The following is a 14921-nucleotide window of genomic DNA, read 5'->3' as shown; positions in this document are numbered from 1 at the left end:
GATTCTAGTTTTTGTTTTTTGTTCATGTTTCTAACAATTGGCCAAGTTAGTAGTTAGTTTATGGGATAGGAATTCTGCCAGATGACAGGCACTAGGCGCCATTTTCTACTTCATTTGGAAGATAAAATTATCCTGAAATGAAGATTTGATTGACAGCTGCATGTCGTGATATGATTGGTTGAAATGGGGTAGAAATTTGATAGTACTAGGTGACGTCAGCAAACTGTACATTACTGTTATCAATGAAATCTTGAAAAATGAACTTTTGATGTGAAAAAGTGTGAAAAACAAAAGAAATTAGATTGTTGTGATTTGTTTGGCATACATTATTAAATAGTGCACTGCATACCCAGGTATTTGAACTAAAAGAAAATAAAAGTCATTTTTGGGTTCAGCTCGACTTTAATTTTAGTGATCATTGTGCGGAAACCTTTATGTAAATTGCATTAACAAACAATAGGATATGGCCAACATTTGCAGAAATAAGAACAGAACAGGGGGTATTAAACACAACACAAGTAATCTGGGCACCCAGAGTCTATCAGTCTGACGACTAACAAGACAGACGTCTGATATTTCGTGGTTTCCGCTGTAGAGCGGTTGTCTGCGACAAGACTTGTACTTCCGTGCCTCATTCTGTGGGTCATTGTTTACAGTCCGATTGACATGAGAATGGAGTTTGAGTCGATACTTTCTGTTGGTGTTTTAGGTCTAGACGACATTTCGGCTAATCTCTATAAACAGATAAGTGCAGATGAGACGTTGTCGGACTCTAAACATTGATGGAAGTGGAAGTCTTGGCGTAGACGTCCGCTCGAGATGGGAAACTCCCGAAATATCAGCCATCTGTCCCAGAGTCTTATTAGTCATCAGGCTGGTAGACTCTGGGTTCCCAGATTGCAAGTGACGCTTCTAGCAATAAACTGTATTTGGTAGATACAAATGAATGAAAAACGTGATATGTGATATACAGGATGAAGATTTTGGAGGGATGTGTGTGTGTGTGTGTGTGTGTGTGTGTGTGTGTGTGTGTGTGTGTGTGTGTGTGTGTGTGTGTGTGTGTGTGTGCGCGTGCATGCATGGGGGGGGCGCTTAAGGAAGGAGGATATCGATTACTGGAACCTTCAGTCATTTCCTTTGTCTACTGTTCAATACAGAAAATGAATTGTGCGTGTGTGCAATGGTTTAAGTTTAAGTGTGTGTGTGTGTGTGTGTGTGTGTGTGTGTTCCCTCACCCTCTTGCAGACGATGAGCCGCACGCTGGGTCCTGCCCGGTGAGTGAGCTGGACCAGAGCCATCAGGTCCTTGTAGTTCACCACTTGATCTGTTGATTGGAGCCCAACACACACCATCAGATGAATGCAACTGTATACGGTATTGATTGGAGCTTCCGTGTAATAATGCTATTGGTTATTTGCCAGTGTCAGACAGAGGAACAATTCTGACCACAGCCTCCAACATCAAGCTTGAGGTCCATCATTCCATACAAAAGAGGACGTATTGGTCAGACACTAAATCAGCCTGCCTGGGTAGCCTTTACCCTTGAAGTGTGTCTGTCTATGTGTGTACGTAGTGTGTACGTAGTGTGTACGTAGTACGTGCAGCAGAAGTTGAATTGAGCTTAATGCAAAACACCTGCTTTCCTCTCTTTGAAGAAAACCAATCGCGTCTTATCGGCTTGGAGCTCTATAAGGCTTCATGGAACTGACTCACTGAATCCAAGGAGTGACCACTTAATGGTATTATTAGCCTTAGTGAGCAGTAGAGAGTGAATGAAAATCACCCGATATTGCTGTGTGATGCTCTTTCAATGATTGATGACAAAATCAGCGTAGTGTGCCCCCTGGGGGCGTTTGAAGCAGAGATCCTGACCTGTGTGGAGGACCTGGTTGAGCAGGCAGCGGATCAGAGTGGGCGTGATGTGGAGCTCAGAGAAGAGCAGCGACAGACCGCCGTAGCCCGCGTCCCTCAGCCGCAGGCGCTGCTTATTCTTCTCATAGACGCGGTCGCAGCGCAACATGCGCTCAAACAGCTGCAGAGAGGTGAGGAGAAACCAGTCAGTTGTTAAAGTGTAGTAAAATATGAATAATATCAAATGTGTGTGTGTGTGTGTGTGTGTCACTATCAATGGTCTAACCCAGCTCACTGTCCAAATAATTTTGCCATTGGTTATACTGTAGGTAAGGATCTACTGTATACTGTAGGTACTGTAAGGAACTAAAATCCAATATAAAAAAACCCATCTAATGCGATGAAGGTGTTAAACACATAAAATCCATTCTGCTATATTCCTGTAAAGCAGTGATGGGTGGATTATTCTAATATCCATTGTTCATTTGAATAACACCTGATAGTGAACTAGTTGAACTGACTTGCCAACAAAAGTAAATCAATCAGTGTTTAATCAGTCAGTGTCTGTAGTGTTCCAAGTGAGCCGCCACGTCCCCCAAAGTCATTTTTATGAATGTGAATCAAATGCACCTGTCCTGAATCAACTCACTAACTGCTGTCGGACAGCCTGAAAGCATCGCGTTAGTTAAAGGAACTGGTCTTGCCACCACCACCACCACTGTGAAGTGAGCCATTTATAAAATTCCCGGATAGTACCGATCTTCCCTGAGGGGGCACGGTGGCCGTTGTCGCCTCACAGCAAGAAGGTCCTGGGTTCGATTCCCGCCTGGGACGCTGTGGGCACTGAGGGTGTGTCCTCATCCCCATGCCCTGAGTTTGCATGTTCTCCCCGTGCTCCCCTGGGCTTTCCTCCAGATAGGACCCCCCCCCCCCCGCCGCTAAACACATGCAGCAAAAAATAAAAAGTACCTAACTTCCCTGAGAGTTAATTGCTGGAACACAACGCTTACTCAGTAAAATAAGGGATCGGAGCTCAGACTGGACCGTGACAGTGAAAGGTGTTTTGTTAGTCGGTGAGTCTCAGCAGTAGGTGCCTGTTGTCACCGACCTTGAAGACGAGCTCTCTGAGTCTGTCTGAGAGTCACCCACCTTGAAGACGAGTTCTCGGAGTCTGTCTGAGAGTCACCCACCTTGAAGACGAGCTCTCTGAGTCTGTCTGAGAGTCACCCACCTTGAAGACGAGCTCTCGGAGTCTGTCTGAGAGTCACCCACCTTGAAGACGAGCTCTCGGAGTCGGTCAGAGTGCTTGTTGTTGAGCAGCAGGGCGTAGCAGGAGTCGGCCGCCCCGGGCTCGTACAGGAGCAGGAAGAGCTGGTCCCTGGCCGGGCTGCTCTGGAGGAGGCTGAGCAACAGCTCCAGCAGGCCGCACAGCTGCAACGCACGCATGTACACACACACACACACACACACACACACACACACACACAGCTAGAGTTAGCGTTAGTGGAGTCACCAACACTATGTTCCATTCCTGCCGTTTGGCTTTGATGTGGGAAAGGTTGTTGCTTTTGTCTTTGATTTCTACACTGCATTCAGAAAGGAAAAGGAAATGTGAGTGTAAAGTGGGAAATGCATGTCAAATTACATCCATCTAAATTCTGTTGTGCCACAGGTAAAAAATAAAATAAAAATGAAACGATGGAGTCGAATTGGAACAGAAAAGAAATCTCCTTGTTACTATCTTGCAGTCGGACGGAGAGTTTGCCTATAACTGTAGTGTTGAATGCTACTGGATAATTATTTGGACATCAAGGTTTACTGAGAGTTATGTGGCGTTAAATAATTAATTAGCGATGTAGCATTCGGAGCCTCGTCCAGTTGGATGAATGGATGAACAGTGGCTGGCAGCGGAGGAGGCTCATGGATTATATTGAGCGTTATGTTCATAGAGGATGATGTCAGCTTCCTCATATGGCGCCTCGGTGTAAGAGGATATGCAAAGTGACAGAGGACTGTCAGACAAGATGTGACTAAAGAGGGAGAGAGGAAAGACAAAACCATCCAGATAGCTTCCTGTTTAAATATCACCGTATTAAATTCTCAGAGCAAAACTGAATTTGTTGGAATAAAAAGTAATTTTATTTCCATAATTATATCCTCAAATGGCAAAGGTTGTTGGCATCAACTGATACCAAATTATATGGGTCTTCTGGTAGCTACACACTAATAATAAGTTGACCTACTCCACATTTCTTATATGTGGCTGGCTGCACTGCACACTGTAATTAGTCCAACACATGATTGGCAGGATACAAAATTAACTTTTTTTCCAGATAGCATTTTTCGCTTCCTTAATATGATTTTCAGGGGCATTTTGGTCCTTTTTGGGAGCAATTGTATTATGACTTTGTAATACATATTGGCCAATGAAAACTCAATTTCTACAACTAAGATCTGTCTTAGAAGGTTTATTTTATTAAAAGGATGGTGCAATTTGCTAATCTTAAATCCCCCCCAACCCCCACACACACACCTGCTCCTCGTCTCCAATGGCGGCGATGTATCCCAGGATGCTTTGCGCCTCCTCCTGGGACATGCCCTTGCTGATGTAGTACTTGAGGAGGCCACAGAGAGAGGCCCGGATGGTGCGGACGTCATCGTCGCTCACATCGCTCTCCTTATTGCTGATCCTCCTGAAAATACACAGCAGACGATAATGACGTTTTTTGGAAAAAACTAGAAGAGAGATTATAATATGGAAATCTCTACAGCTATGAATTCTGGGAGATGGAGGCGCACCCGTAATTGAGGCGTATGGTGTCCAGCAGGAATTGAACTCCATATTTTTTCCTGAACTGCTTCCTGTTGTCTTTGATGACGGTGGACATGTACTGGATGTGACCTTTCACGGCAAGAAAACACACAAGAACACAACTTAGGACAGGTGAGAATCGCAATGAGACACAGGGTTACCACAATTTCTTAAACATCCAATTCAAGGACTTTACAACGACTTTCCAGGCCCAATTCCATCAAATTCAAGGAGCCAACACAGCATAGTTTGAGACACGGATCAAGGGTAATTCCTGTTACTGCTTGCTTGCTGCTGTCAACCCCTCATGCACACACGTAACCAAGGATGCACAGGCGGCGGGAGGCACACATGCAGACAGTGGAACGTAGCCTTATTTACTCACGTTAAAGGAGGACTTACCCCCTAGATATGTATTAGAACAGTGATTTGAAAATACCTATGGAAAAAACCAAGAAATGACATATACTCTTGTCTATACTAGACTCTTTGGCTGTGTTAAGTCAAGATTTTTTTTCGGAAATCGACGCCATTACAGTTTGCCTACTGCCTCAAAAATAATTTATTTGAGAGGGGCAATATCTTTATAATTATCAACAACTAGCCAACGCTGGTGGCCTGTATGGAAACAGAAAATCCTGAAATGGTTGATAGTTATATCAATTTGGCCATTCAGTGGCGAACTAGAAATTTAATTATTTTTGTCCCATTTTGTCCCATGTGTGTGTGCGTGGCTTGTCTAAACTTACGTTAAGAGCCTCGCTGCTCGCAGCACACAGCACACAGTGAGGACAAACCTCTCGCTCTGGGGTAACACAATGCGAGATTTCTCCACGTAATTCCCTCGTCTAACTAGAGATAAACCGCGCAATGAAATCCGTTTTTAATTTTAGTTTGGGGGCTTTTCGTGATTCTTGTTAAAAGTTGTGCAAAGGTTTTCCTCTCAGCGCAGTGCAGGGCAGGCTGCGCCTCGTCCCTCCTGCCAGACCCAGGCTGGCGAAACAGCCTGCTGCATGCATGGGGCGCTCGTAACCTCACGGAGCAACAAACAAACAGACAGAAATAGCTGGTGTGCGATTTAGAGAATACAGTCTGAGATTGGGTACAGGATTGAGGGAATCCCGCATCTGTTTGCGAAGGTGCGACTGGACAGGACGCTTTTCACAGACGGGCACAGTAGTCGGAGCGAGGCGAGTGTCTCTCAGGGCTACTCAGGGCAGAGCTGCAGATCTCTCCTCCTCCTCCGCGCATTCAGTCTGTCCAAAATCATTACCGATATAATCTCAGTAGGAGGGATGCAGGGAAATATGTGGAAATGTGGAAATTCTGACCAGAATTCTTCACACATCACCCCCAAAGTCATATATATTGGTTAAAAGCTGAAAAAAAGTGTTTTGGAAGTAAGTTCTCCTTTAAGTTAGAAAATATCAAAAGTCATATTCAATTTCTATTCTTGCACAACATGTACAATTTCACACCCCCCCCCCTGATTTTTTATCCCATTTTTATCCCCCATTAGTGCTAATTTTAATTTATTTATCCTGGTTGCTGCTCCACCCTCTGCCGATCTGGGGAGAGCCGAAAACTGGCTCCATGCTTCCTCCGAGACATGGGCAGTTAGCCAGCCGCTTCTTTTCACCTGACAGGGGAAGCTTCACCGGTAGGACATAGCACGTGGGAGGATCACGCTATTCCAACGAGTTCCCCTCCCTCCTAACAGGCGCCCTTAACACCTTAACTGCCAACGACGAGTGTAGTCGTCAAACACAATCCAGCTGTTCACTGCCAGCGACGACTTGACTCGTCAAAAAAATGATTTTTTTTTTTTTGACCGTGGGATGTGCATCTAACCCTTTTACATCTCTTATATAATTATTGGAGCCACCGAACGTTTACAACCCATTCCACCGACCCACTAAGTGGCAACAGTGCTCTCCTGGCTAGAGGAAGGCAAGCATTTTTTTAACTTGTCACGCCATTCTCACCCCAGCCATTCTCATGAAAATGGATGGGGGAAAACGCTCTCGTTTTCGCGCTGATTGCTGGCGATGCGGGATTGCAAATTTACATAATACATTACAGGTGGAACACACTTTGAAACACGCAGCATAAATATGACCAGAATCGCAAAAGCTTCTCTCAACCAAAACTCCAAGAAGCGAGCGAGTCCATGCCGACTTCCTCAAACAGCGGCCGTGCAGACAGGCACAGGACAGCAGCAAAAGCACTGAGACTGTGACGGCCGCTGCAGCCAAGAAGAACGCCCACGGAGGGAGGAGTTGAAGCAACTCTCCCTCTCGCTCTCTCCCTCTCTCTCTCTCTCTCTCTCTCGCTCTCTCTCTCTCCCTCCCTCCCTCTCTCTCTCTCTCTCTCTCTCTCCCTCTCCCCCTCTCACTAGGATTAAACCTAGTGCGTCTCCCTCCCGAGAGGGAGGGAGAGAGAGAGAGAGGGAGGGAGAGCGAGAGGGAGGGAGAGAGAGAGAGAGAGAGAGAGAGAGGGAGGGAGAGCGAGAGGAAGGGAGAGAGAGAGAGAGAGAGAGAGAGAGCGAGAGAGGGAGAGAGAGAGAGAGAGAGCCAAAAATGAATGGTTAAAGTGACATTTCTATCGAATTTCACAAAAAGCCGTTTATCTCTGAATATTTTTTCTGACGCTAAAACCATGCTGTATTCAACTGCTAATGCTTACATAACTACTAACTCTACAAACTAACTCTTTTAGACAGAGAAAGTACACATTCTATTAGTACTTTTGAGATATTGTATGTTCACAAACTCCAAGCAGAAAATAATCCTCGGCTCTTGTAAAATGAGCCACAATCCTCAAAAAACGGCTTGGCAGAAGCTACCTACAGCAAGAAAAAAACGGCTGGCAGTCAATGTGTTAACAACCAGAGGAGGCACCACATCAGCAACCAGGATATTGCATGTTTTGGTGAAGGGGTTCCTATATGAAGGAAACCCCCGGGAGGCACGGGGAGAACATGCAAACTCCACACAGAAAGGCCCTTTTGACGACCCCACCCCTGCGGTGGGCACTCGAGGACATGCGGACGGACGGGCACGCATTCCTTCAGTGTTCACAGCGTCCCAGGTGGGAATCGAATCCAGGACCTTCGAGCTGTGAGGTGACAGCGCTTACCACTGCACCACCGTACCCCCCAACATATACAAATTCAAGCACTTTCAATGATTCAAGGATCTCAAGAACCCGTGGGAACCCTGCAGACGCACGCACACGCAGAGTATATAGGCCTCACCGATGCGTAGCGGGAAGTCTCCCTGGTTCCAGATGCTGAAGTTGAACAGTAGGTGTGTGTGGAGCTGCTGCAGCAGAGCCTGGTTCTTCTCATAGGTCACCTGCTCCACCAGCAGCTGGACGGCAACCAGCACACTCACATCCACGTGGCCCGCCGGCAGCTGCACACACACACACACACACACAAAACAGAGAGATGAGAAATCAATATAAAACAGCTTTTTCAAGAATATCTCACATGAAAAAAAACAAAAGTTAAAATATAATGATTAAGTTTGGTACTAGCGCACATGTACAGTACTAGGCACACTCGATTCCTAGGCTCGCCCGCTGTGCGGGCTTGCCCGTCCTGCAGCTCGCCGAGCTGGGCCTGCAGCTCGCATGCGCAGCTCGGCCGGTGCAGCTTGGCTGATGCGTGGCCTCGCCAGCTGTTATGATCGAGCATTATAGCAGTAGGTAGGTGGTTCCTTTAGAATGAGTGTAGAGTGGTGAGAGGGAAAGACTGACGTCACACAAAGGGGTGGAGTGTTGTTTGATTAAGCCCCAATAGGTTGCAGCTGGACGGCAGCGCTCTCGGTGGCTTTCTCTATCTCCCTCTCCCTCAGTCTCTCTCCCTCTCCCTCAGTCTCTCTTGTGTGTGTGTCACTGATGACATCATCAGTGATGTCACAAGAGGCAATAGGGCAATCACCTAATTTAAAAATCTGTCTCCATCAGGTCACCCGCACAGGTGCTCTTTACACCCCCTGAAAGTTTCAGCCCGATCGCACGTAAAACAGCATAGCTGTGGCCGGACAAAACATTTAAACAGACAGAACAGCAGACAGAGAACATTGCCAAATGTATATATATAAGGAATGAACCTCCATGGCATTGTTGCCATGAAGGAGAAAACACAGCCATTTAGAGGACGGCATAGGGTTGCCTTGCCTGGAAGAACTACTGTATCACTCCATCTGAAATAGCCTGGAAGAACTATCACTCCATCTGAAATATTCTTTTATCTGAGTCTCAGTGGAGAGCTTTACTTTCCCATGGTCTAAATGCTGAGACGGGGGTATTTCCACCCCACCCAATACAAACACGCAGACATAAATACAAACACAGACACTTGAGTAACGATCAAAGAAACAAGAGGAGACAGAGAAAGCAAAGGAATAAGGAATGAGCAACTGAGGGAAACAGACAGAAACAAAGACAGAGATCAATGCACAGAAAAAGAGACAAACCAAGAGACAAGAGACAAAAGCTATTTTGAGCTGAATTAGTTTTACTGGAGGAGCTGCTGTAATTGTAATTACTAGTGCAGTGCCCATTTGCCCCGCTGCTGCACACAGCGCTGTTGGCTTGCTGCACAGAGCACTGTTGGCTTGCTGCTGCACAGAGCACTGTTGGCTTGCTGCTGCACAGAGCGCTGTTGGCTTGCTGCACAGAGCACTGTTGGCTTGCTGCTGCACAGAGCGCTGCTCGCTTGCTGCTGCCCAGAGCGCTGTTCGCTCCGCTGTTGCACAAGTGCTGTTTGCTTGTTTATTACAAATTGCACCAAATCCGAAGTGTGAAGTAGATCGGACGGACGGTTCTCGAGATATAGAAAGGACACACCCACATACAGAGATTCCTCACTTTAGTAGAGATGATTACAAAGAGAATCCAGTATGAGTCTCTGTAATGTAATTATACAGTAGGTACAAGATGGCTTTTTACATCCAGGCTACATGCAGAAATGTGATCAACAGACTCTTTATCCCACACAAGACCTGTCCTTGCAAAACTAATCTAGTACAAATATGGTTAAAAACAGAGACAAAAGCACTATCCACACAGGACTAGTAGTATTATGTTGGGACCTGTTTAATTAATGAATCGTTCCCCACAGGACTAGTATACGAGAGATCAGCCGAGCAGCATTTTGGTAAACAAACCGCGTCACTGGGTGGCAATGGAACCCTATGGAGGCCAAGTGGCGCGAGGCGTGAGTGTCTGCTCTAGCCGGCTTGACTCTGTTTACATTTTAAAAACTGCGACAGTTCACACAACTTTAACACGACATGCATATATTATACATCAAACTCTTGAGCTACTTCTGCTCTCACTCAGAATGTCAAAATACTGTATAAGCGATGTGATGTAAAGTTTTTGAGATATTAACGTTTGTTTGGCACAACTCATACTATTAACTGCCGCGGGGGTCCGCATTTCTGGGTGGCAGTGACATCACGCTGATTCGTCCTATTGTGTCGGGACCTGTGTAATTAATGAAGCATTCCCCACAGGACTAGTAATATGTCGGGACCTGTGTAATTAATGAAGCATTCCCCACAGCACTAGTATTATGTCGGGACCTGTGTAATTAATGAAGCATTCCCCACAGGACTAGTATTATGTCGGGACCCATGTAAGTCATGAATCACTGGGAACAACTGTATAAGGTAATTTTAAAGATTCCACTACTGCGTGCATTTTTCATGGCAGGAGTGAGACAGAAATTGCACATCTAGAACAAGAAATCAAATGCCAAAAAAATCTGATTTGCATGATTTAATTAATGTAAAAGAGATTACTATCTCAATGCTTTTTAATCTGGTTAAATAATATTGATATTTGTGAATAGGGCTAAACGGACCTTCTGCATCAGGGTTCCCAGTGTGGCGATGGCTTGCGAGTGCAGTAGACTCTCCTGGTTGATCGGGTGTCTTGACAGGAAATGCTTCAGCACCAACAGGAAGGTGGCCACCAGGTTTTTCTCCAGGCGCGCTTCTGAGGACAGTGGAAAATTAAAATAGAATGTAATTGATCATATTAAAACTGTACATTCAATTAAAAAAATAGAGGAGAAAAAAATACCACCACACTGCATCTGAAGGTTTTAGAGTCAAATTTAATACTTTTCTAAATCCTTTTTAATCCTACTTGGAATTGAATTTAACATGAAGAAACAAAGCAGCCCATTTCTGATTGAACACATTTAATGAAAGTTGTGAAACTACATATGGGCAGGATAAGAAAAGAGGACCCAAGGAAATTGATTTTTAAGGGAAATATAAGCAGGACATGTATCGTAAAGAAACCTGCCATTGCATTGTAGACATTTCAATATGCTTGCTTTAAAGCTTTAAATTTTGATAAATTATTTACGTGTTTTTTTCTGTTCTTTTCCAGAACTTTTAAGCACCCTGGATACCCCGTAATGTGCAGGAACAGACCTGATGCCCTGTTAGAGGGGAGGATGACCCAGTCTCCATCGGCAGGCGTGGCCACGTCGGGGGTGATCAACTCTGACCCGGCTGTGGGGTCGCTGGCCTGTTGATCGGGGGTCACCTGGACCAACTGCTCCAGGATGGGGAAGAGCACTGGCAGACCGCCTACACAGTTGATCATATCCTGCCACGGTTACAGCAGCAACATGTTAACACAGTTGGGAATCTAAAAGTCTGGAACACATGTTTTCGCTGCTACCACATTTTTCACATCACCAAGAATTAGACAGGTGTATTGGAGCTTCCTGCTACCTTGATGTCCCAGTTGACCACTTTGTTCCCAGTCAGGCGTCCATGCAGCATGTTGGGAGACAGATCCAGACAGATGGGGTTCCTACAGGCCTGTTGACAACCAGGAACATGTTTGGTTAGCACTGCAGATCCCCTACTTTCAGTCAGTCACTGTTCCCTCAAATAAAACCATGCTTAAAATATGACATAACCATCCAGCTATGAATCAGAATCAGAATCAGAATCAGAAAGACTTTAATGATCCCCGGGGGGCAATTGGGACAAGTTACAGTTGCTCGTTCACATAACACACATAGCATAAAATAAAATACAGTAATGCGATAGTAAAATAAGCAGAATAAGAAGAAAGAACACAACATAGCATGGAATAAACAGTATAAACAGTATAAATAGTAAACAGTATTAAATGTGGTAGGAGCAAAATAGTGGAGTACGTCTAAGTAAGCAAATACGTAGAGTACCGTAAGTATACCTTACGTGCCAATTGTCTTTATTGCACACTGAACTTATATTATTATTCGGCTTGCCCCCTACGTTAAACGTGGCTCAGCCAGGCACTTTTTCCAGTTAGCCTATCTTTATTGCACACTGAACTTATATTATTCGGCTTGCCCTATACGTTACACGTGGCTCAGCCAGGCACTTTTCCAGTTAGCCTATCGGCTGGCTCAGTCTCAGGGAGACTGAGCGTCTCCGAGGTGCTCTTTTAAGAGAGGCATTAAATAGACCAATGGCCACAGGCAGGAATGATTTCCTGTGCCTCTCCGTGTTGCATCGGAGAGGGAAGGGAGGTGGGATAGTGACTGGATTTGGAACCAGTCTCCAAAAACAAATCCCCCCTGGAGGAACCATCATATTACCATCTGACACAACACTGTACATTCACATTAAGTGGCATAAGGCTCTCACCTTGGGTGAGTAGTGCAGCAGCAGTTTGGTTGAGAGGTCACCAAGCTCCGCCTCCTGGGCTTTGAATGGAGAGATACAGTTTGGACCTGGGAGGATGAGAGAGAGTGAGACAGAGAGCAAAAGAGAAAGAGAGAGAACAAAAGCCAAACAGCTTTTTAAGGCTTGCTTTTATTTGAACTACTGTAACTGTATTTTTATCTTATTTTTCTTGTTTAAATTACTATGTGCATTTGTTCCCCTCTTAATTTATTGTTCACAATTTTATTTATTGCCTACATTTTTTAAGTAACGCACCTTGTACTGTACCACTGTGTTGATAAGTGCAAAGGTCGTTATTAATTCCTGGTCTCATCTTTTCCTCCCCCCTCCTCTCTCTCTACCTCAACACCCTCCCCCATCCAATCTTCACCATCACTTCCATTCACTATTCTCCCCTCTGCCATTCATGATCTTTGCCTCTCTCACTACTGCACTCTTTCTATTCCTGTCTCCTCTCCCTCTCTGGCTCACCGGCACTGCAGATGGCTTTGAAGTGGTTGGGTTGGAGGGCTTCGTGGAAGACCATGACGCTGCCCAGCTGGCCCTGCAGGGAGGTGGGGCTTCCCCACTCACTGTCCTGGGTCCCCGCCGAGATCAGCTTAGTCACCGACTCAGGCTTCCCCCCCAGCAGCCCGCCCCAGGCCTGCGGCGACAGGATGCCCCCGAGCGAGGAGCGAGCGGAAGGGGCGGCGGCCGAGGAGAAGGGGGGGTCTGGGATCTGGGAGGGCGGGGGCGTAGTGGTCCGGTGGCCCGCTGAGCCGATGCAGCAGGAGGTGAATGGCTGGGGGGAGGGGGGAAGGGTGAAAGATGGAGAGTCTCAGTGGAAACAGACATCCACACAGCACACTGCAAAACCTACAATCTGTAGAACAGATAGTTCCAGTCTCAGTTCTGATTGGCTGAGACATGTTGACAGCTGTTGTAATATTCAAGATAAACATAATTTGAAGCTGCGCTACTGTAGGTAAGATTTCATGAAGAAACACAACCATCTTAGCAGCAGTGTTGTAGATAAAAATAAATAAATCTGAATGAACATTAAAGGAATGTAAAATGTAAAAAGTGTGCAGCTCTCTCACCTCTGTCATGGTGGGATACTTGAGGGGGGCAGACAGTTTCTGCTGTCCGTCCACGTAAATGTAAACGAGGCTCTGCCCGAATGGCCTCTTTCCTGGCACATGAACCACCCCGATGCTGTGCTGTAGACAGTCACACAGACACCACTCAATCCCCTACAATTATGATGACATCGCTGCTCATGAATCAGTCAGTGAAACGTTTGGGCAATCGCCATTTCTCCTCTTAATAGCGGGTGCCATCAACTACAATGTGGCATATTCAACGTTTTGCCATACTTGGACGTATTTGTGGTGCTCCACCAAAAATGACCAGTGAGTCCGACTAGTAGTCCACTGCAAAGACTGATAGGGTCATATTTTAAACAGCACTTGTATAGACACTCGTGTTTCCACTACTTAGCCTTCTCTTGCCACCACAAATAACATAACGCTGTTGTCATGTGAAAACCTTGTGACTCCAGTTTTGGTGATTTTCATATTTCAATGATCAAGGATTATACAAATATATATAATATAATATAATATAATATGATATCTATCTATCTATCTATCTATCTATCTATCTATCTGTCTGTCTGTCTGTCTGTCTGTCTATATATATACATACATGTATATATATACTGTATATCAAATATATTATATATAGAATAACATTTTACATCCCCTAGGGCCTAGGCTTATAAAAGAATTTGCAAATGGGATGGATAAACTGAAATAACCATGCTGGCAAACTATAACCATGATTGATTTCCTGGAAAGTTGACATTTTAAAGACAGGAGGTTTTCACCCGACAGCTACGATGAGCATTCTGCTGCCTACTTACCATTTCTTTCTATGTACTCCCATATTTCAATGGAACAACCCTTTCAATAAATGAATGATCCGACTAAATGATGTAATTTCATGTCATGTGTGTGTGTGACTGACTCACCCAGAGGGAGTCACAGAAGCAGTAGTCGGGCAGCGTGACTGTGACATACTCCTTCTTGGTGCAGACAGCCACCATCAGCACCCCCACCGAGCTGATGAAGGCCTCGAACCCTGTCCCTCCCGGGGTGAAAAAGCTACAAGGGATGACATAAAGGAAAACACCCTGAGCAGGTCCAACTCCACAACAACCTAATGACATAAAGGAAAACACCCTGAGCAGGTCCAACTCCACAACGACCTAATGACATAAAGGAAAACACCCTGAGCAGGTCCAACTCCACAACAACCTAATGACATAAAAGAAAACAACCTGAGCAGATCCAACTCCACAACGACCTAATGACATAAAGGAAAACACCCTGAGCAGGTCCAACTCCACAACAACCTAATGACATAAAGGAAAACACCCTGAGCAGGTCCAACTCCACAACAACCTAATGACATAAAGGAAAACACCCTGAGCAGGTCCAACTCCACAACGACCTAATGACATAAAGTAAAACAACCTGAGCAGGTCCAACTCCACAACGACCTAA

General features: G+C 45.3%; 1 protein-coding gene across 1 annotated transcript in view; it reads right to left on the bottom strand.

Annotated features, from left to right (window-relative positions):
* The window catches only part of nbeal1 (neurobeachin-like 1), an 84595-nt gene that overhangs the window by 24471 nt on the left and 45203 nt on the right, over nt 1-14921 (bottom strand). The window contains exons 15-27 of the mRNA XM_083633823.1: nt 14387-14519; nt 13455-13574; nt 12847-13156; nt 12337-12422; nt 11428-11517; nt 11122-11299; nt 10542-10675; nt 7920-8079; nt 4651-4753; nt 4385-4544; nt 3124-3282; nt 1873-2032; nt 1236-1324 (exon numbers count right to left, since the gene is read on the bottom strand). Of these exons, the coding sequence (XP_083489949.1) occupies nt 1236-1324; nt 1873-2032; nt 3124-3282; nt 4385-4544; nt 4651-4753; nt 7920-8079; nt 10542-10675; nt 11122-11299; nt 11428-11517; nt 12337-12422; nt 12847-13156; nt 13455-13574; nt 14387-14519 (1882 nt within the window). The remainder of the gene's footprint in view (nt 1-1235; nt 1325-1872; nt 2033-3123; nt 3283-4384; nt 4545-4650; nt 4754-7919; nt 8080-10541; nt 10676-11121; nt 11300-11427; nt 11518-12336; nt 12423-12846; nt 13157-13454; nt 13575-14386; nt 14520-14921) is intronic.

This window comes from Poromitra crassiceps (assembly GCF_964638095.1).
Source record: "Poromitra crassiceps genome assembly, chromosome: 3".
In the NCBI taxonomy this organism is placed as follows: Eukaryota; Metazoa; Chordata; class Actinopteri; order Beryciformes; family Melamphaidae; genus Poromitra; species Poromitra crassiceps.
The sequence above is the reverse complement of the archived record's forward strand: the minus strand, read 5'-3'. Positions and strand labels throughout refer to the sequence as shown.